The following is a 5575-nucleotide window of genomic DNA, read 5'->3' as shown; positions in this document are numbered from 1 at the left end:
CCAGTCACGATCAGCCAGACACGCCAGGCTCTCTAAGCATGCGCCAAAGAAAGAAAGAGACCAAGCGTCGCTCTTCTGGTATGCATTTTCGGGCTGCTGAGATGCAGGGAGTGTCTAGGCTGAGGTGTAATGACATAACGTTCAACACCATAGATGATATGGATGTCGTGTTATTCTACATCAATCGCAGCAAATGTGATCGTTTCGGCGAAGGAGCTCTCGTCCGGATAGGGTGTGCGCTCCGTAGCACTGTTCGGCCACGTGAGGAGCCCCTGTGTACCGTACATCAATTGTCTGCTTTCATGTGCGATGGCTTCGTCGCCATCACGATGGAACCGAGACCCTTATTCGATAACTTATCGCACTTCACCTTCCGACGACACGTGCAAGAAGCCTTCAAGTCCTCTGAACGACCCAGATCGCCGGTAGCTACCCACTCTTTACGCCGCAGCGGCGCTCAGTGGATGTGGTTCGCCGGCATGAGCACCTTCAACATATCGCAATATGGCAGATGGTCAGTACAAAGCGTCCTAGAGAGGACATATCTGAAGAAGTCACTAAGGCGAGTGAGCATCAGTATGCATCGTCCATGATGTGAGGTTCCTATAATCCTTAGCATTCGTTTTGATAACTTGACTTGAGTTCAAATGGCTTCGGGTCTGGAATTGGAGCACAAGAGCCGAACTGCTTGAAGACCGCACTTTTCCCATCTTCGATGTCGACGCGATATCCTAGTGCCACTAGATTAATACTGCTCCAAGCAGTATATACCAAGCAGCCTGCTTGGTATCCGTGATACCACTAGGCTAGTGGTATCACGGATACCAGGCAGCACTAATCTTGCGAGTGCGGCCTTCAATCCCGATAGGGTGGCACGAATTATTTCCTTCCAATTATTTCCTTCCATTTCCTTCGGAAAGATGAAGGAAATTTAGAAAATTCTTTCGAGCAGGAAAAATAGGAAAAATAAGGAAAAATAAGGAAAAATAAGGAAAAATAAAGAAAAAATTCCCGAAATGACCATAAATCGGCACAAAAATCCCAAAAAACAAGAGGTCTCACACCAGGTGATGTCTGGGATATATGCCTGTGTTAGTCGTCTCGGTTAGACTGAGTATAAAGAGACCTTGTTCGCCAGGATGATCAAAGATTTTTGTGGCGAGCGAGAATTCGATTCGCACTTTCACTGGAAGGTCCAGCTTGCGGTTTCGGACTGAAACTTTCAGTTATTGCATGGCACTTCGCAATGCGAAGTTCGCATCATGATCATTTTATTCGAGCGGGAAATGCTGCATTCCCAGTGGGAATGCAGCATTCCCCCTGGGGGAATTTCCCACAAGCATAAGACGGTGGAGTATCAACGTAGCATACTCCAAAACAAACGGATAGGTATCCCTGACGCAACATATAGGCAGTGGTTCTGGAACCGGCCGCAGGCTCACAGTATGAGGCTCTGAACTAGTCAGTAATCACCGTTACCAATAGACTGACGTTTGCACCTCGTTTCGCATGGTAAGTCAGTGTTCTCGTCTGCATTTCTTGCTGATACGAGCGGTCGAACCTGTGAAAACGATCGAAACTGGAAGGCTTTGTTGGTTACTAGAAGACAATGTTGGCCGCCCCATGGACTGCCCATGAACTGAAACGAAGGAATGCAACCATCAAAGGATCAATCAAGTAATGCTCAACGACAGCTCTAATCACCGAGCGTTGCGTTACAAACTTTCCTATAGAAAGCGCGCTTGATCAGCCGCAGCGGCTGAGCTTTAGCGCACGCCCTGGTCTCCTCCAGTGTGGATATCTCCCATATCTTGTAACGCTTTCAATTTCAATCAAGCTATGAAACATGATTAGTAAGTGCAAATCATCTGCTAGCAGCCCGACCGAATAAGACGATGACGCTCTGGCCTGGCAAACCTGGCAGGCCAAGCGAAAAAATTTATTTTTCCATATTTTTCCGTATTTTTCCTTCAAATTTCAAATTTCCTTCCGAAGGAAATAATTTTTCTATTTTTCCTTCCGCGTGCCACCCTAAATCCCGACTCTTCATGGACAAGTCTAGCTTGTCTCTCCAGACCCACGTGTTTCGTGTGTGGTAATTTAATGAGTACAATTGTAGATAAAATCTCTAGATTCCATTAGCCACTGCCTTGAGTTCCCAAATGGTTAACACTGGTCGAATAGAGGAAAGTCAGGCCCTTGTACTTTGGTGTCATTCACCTCTAACGGTGCCGCATAATCCTTTCCACCGTAAATGAGCTCCCATTCCGGGACGCATTGTACAACAGTGTCTCTGAGGTCTCGAGCAAAGACTGATTGCTTCCGGTGCCCTATGAGCCTCCAAGATTTCGCCTGATGACGAATTCATGACTCATCCGAAAGAGGCGACAAGGAAATCCAGTCGAACTTCGCTGTCCTAGTCAAGGGCTACTGCCGCGATGCCTGCCAATGATCTACGGATAGTCGAGAGCTCATGCTCACCCAACAACCATTTTCTAGCCGCCACGCTGGACTTGACCAGTTCTCTAATTACATCGTCCTGGAGTCTGTGTCGAACTCGAAGGTTGGATGGCCGAGAAGCTCCTTTAGGATCACTGCCTCAGCTTCCCGTGCGCGATGGTTTCGCTCGGCATCGGTATTCAATTTGTGTTGATTTTTTAGCTCTTTTTATAACGCAACAGCTCATACTGAAGCTGCGCTCAGACATTCAAGATGAGCCTTGAAGGTGGAGCACGATGTAGTGTGATAGAAATTTGAGCTGGGTTAGTGATGTTAATCTGAATATCATTGGGGGGCAGGTATGTGATAACGGCACCTGACAAAAGATGATCCAATGAGCAATCCAATGCCATGAGTGATATGTACAGTACATACGAGACATATGAGTATATACGAGACCGAGTACATAATGTACTCGGTCTCGTGGAAAAGTGATACCGCATTGAAACTGATAGAGCCTGAGCGAGTGTTTTTAGAGCTTACTGGCAAGAGATGCTCGGGCCACAGGTGCAAAGGCGCTGGTATCGTCCAGAACAACCCTAGCTCCTTCCATGTGGAACGGCACAGGCGACGTGTTGTTGAAAAGTGTACTTGGAGGCATGGATTTCGACTGCATGAGCCTGAGAATGAAACCCAGGATCAAGTAATAACCAGTGTTGGACTTTGCGAAGGACATGAAGGCACGGTAGACACCCCTGCTATTAAGAACGCTGCAAGCGAGTGAAAAAGGCGACATTTCGAGAGGTAGATGAGCTTACATTGTTGTAATAACAAGATTATCAGGGTCAGCATCAGTCGTAACGACCTTGCCTGTTACAGAGCCGAGAATGGGCACAGTCCCATCGAGCAAGAAAGTGCCAATGGGAGGTGGTCCCGGAGAGGGAGTCGGCCCATGAGTTGTAGTAGGCCCTGGAGGTTGAGTAGTGCCGGGAGCTGTAGTGGCCGGAGAGGCAGTAGTAGTTCCGCCACCTGAAACGGGAGACCTAGGGAGCCTGCGCCGAAGTATTCGACCCACCGTTGCTGCTGCATCCTTCCCAAATGACAGCGTTTATGATCACGAGAGCGAAGGTCAAGAAGATTTTCATTTCTGGTATCAACAAAGCTGAAGCCAGACACCCAAACGTCCTCGGCCAGAGCAGTTCTCCTATTCGCCGAGCAATAGGGATTCTGGCTTGGGCGTTCGAGCACTACTATAACAGGCGGCGTATCCTCCACAGCTTGCTCGTGAGCGAAGCAAACAGTATATTGATACGAGCGAAGCTCTATCTGATAGAGTCCATCACACGATTGGGGTGACTTGGATACATCACGTGATGTTTTGGTGGCACCGTCGACGTCACGCGGGAACCGCGCCGCGGTCGATGCATGCCACGCATCATATGCATACGCGTGCACCTTTCATCGTAATGTGGAAAGTCAAGGATGCCCCAATGCTGACGGCGCCTCTCACGAATCCGACCGGATTCTGAGGATCCGGGGAAGAATCCGATTTTTTGCATGGTCCAAGTAGAGAATATTGCATATCAGCTAGAGCGGTCCCGGCGAGTATTCCCTGACGACAGCGGCTTCGTAACAACAGTTAGCCAACTCTGCTTCGCTGTCTGCTGTTACCAAGAGTGGACCACTACTCGTGGTAGCGGAATAGTCGATGCAGTTCCCCATCCATCATCGCATCACCATGACTGCACCATTGGCGATGCGGACGAAGGGTGAAAGTTTCACCGTGAAATACCATTGTGCTTGTATGCACACTTCAAACTGGATGCACTCGTGCGCCGCGCCGCTCATTGTGCGCGTGAGGTTAGACTAGTCGGTGTAACATCGCAGCGGGTGTATCCTCTGCTGAATCAGCATCACTGAGCAGTATTAATATACTGGGTCACTACTTTTGATAACAGAACCCTCCGCTCAATTGAGGCGCGGACACCTCGTTCTCAGCGAACGACGTCTGCGCTCGAGTCGAGCGGCTCGACAATATGCCACTCGACTAGCAGGCACACTGGCCGGCAAGCGAAGGGACATTACCACGAGACGTGATCAACCTTTGTAGCATACCCTGGAATGAGACTCGCATATGATAGCTGAGCCCCGCCGAACTGTGAGGCGCGGTTGGGGATAGATTGCGGGGATCCGCCCTACGCCGGACCGAATGCCGCACAAGGGTCGGTGGCCTGGCAGTCGTGAGCCATGCGCCACATGGTGTCACTCAGCTTGACAAGCCGTACGCAGGCGGCTGGCAGTGAGCGTGTGATGTTACGTAATAACAATATTAGTTACATTATGTTACGATGACACTCATCTTGGTTTCGTTATCCGGCACGTAAGATTCCGACAGTGAAGCTTGCAAAGGATGTCTCGATGGGCAGCGTAGAGTAGCTCCAGAGGGCTGCTTCTGCTGGAGTGCTCGTTGATGGAAGTTCCATCATGGAACCTAGATATCTCAGCGTCTGAGTTCCACATCAACCGTGCAAGTTGCACGGTGCAACCCGTGCCGTACGTGAATCACGTCGTGATGATAGTCACGTCTGGTAGTGTAATGCAACCGTGACGTCGCTAAGGCACGGTGCCGCCTATCGGCATCAGCATCCGTAAACTCTCAAGGCGGGCGACCTTTCAGACTCAAGAAGTCGCTTAGTGTTTAGCCCTTGAGGCTCAGCGATATCTTGCTTGCCTTCATTAAGAGAAATGCGCAAACTCACGACGATGTATGGGGAGAGGTGCCGTGTCCTCTTCGAAGGGATACCAGGCTCACGTCACAAAGCAAGGTATGCCCCACCGTCTTGCAGAGGAGTATACGGGTTTAAAATGCTGAATGGCGTCGCCATGATAGCGACAGCTACTCTGTATTCTTGCAGAGATGCACAAAGGCATACAATGTTTCATAGCGGCACCTAATAGTTGCCAGCTTGCCTCCCTGCGTGCGGAGGCACAAACAAGTTCACACTGGCTCAAGCGACAGCTGCCGTGTCTTCTTGTGCGGGCATACGCGGGCTACAATGCTGCAGCCGACAGCTGCCCTGTACTCGCTGGAGGCATATTTGGGCTACAATGCTGCGTGTCGACGGCTGCCCTGTCC

The 5575-nt window shown here is 49.9% G+C and overlaps 1 protein-coding gene across 1 annotated transcript; it reads right to left on the bottom strand.

Annotated features, from left to right (window-relative positions):
* Window positions 1-2689: 2689 nt before the first annotated feature.
* Window positions 2690-3608, bottom strand: Pmar_PMAR027520 (hypothetical protein). The gene is made up of 4 exons (XM_002768627.1): window positions 3515-3608; window positions 3258-3468; window positions 2983-3119; window positions 2690-2815 (listed from the first exon to the last, which is right to left on the bottom strand). The coding sequence occupies exons 1-4, from the start codon at window positions 3582-3584 to the stop codon at window positions 2700-2702; spliced, it is 534 nt and encodes a 177-aa protein (XP_002768673.1). The 5' UTR covers window positions 3585-3608; the 3' UTR covers window positions 2690-2699.
* Window positions 3609-5575: the final 1967 nt, after the last annotated feature.

Source organism: Perkinsus marinus (assembly GCF_000006405.1).
Source record: "Perkinsus marinus ATCC 50983 genomic scaffold scf_1104296967704, whole genome shotgun sequence".
Taxonomy (NCBI): domain Eukaryota; phylum Perkinsozoa; order Perkinsida; family Perkinsidae; genus Perkinsus; species Perkinsus marinus.
This window is presented reverse-complemented; position numbering and strand designations above follow the sequence as displayed.

Bases quoted from the DNA above. Each gene is read 5' to 3' on its own strand.
- Pmar_PMAR027520 (XM_002768627.1), bottom strand. From the start codon at position 3,584: ATGAAAATCTTCTTGACCTTCGCTCTCGTGATCATAAACGCTGTCATT. The intron at 3,469-3,514 runs GTGGGTCGAATA...CTCCCGTTTCAG, and splicing joins GGAAGGATGCAGCAGCAACG to GTGGCGGAACTACTACTGCC. The intron at 2,816-2,982 runs GTAAGCTCTAAA...ATCTTTTGTCAG, and splicing joins GGCCCGAGCATCTCTTGCCA to GTGCCGTTATCACATACCTG.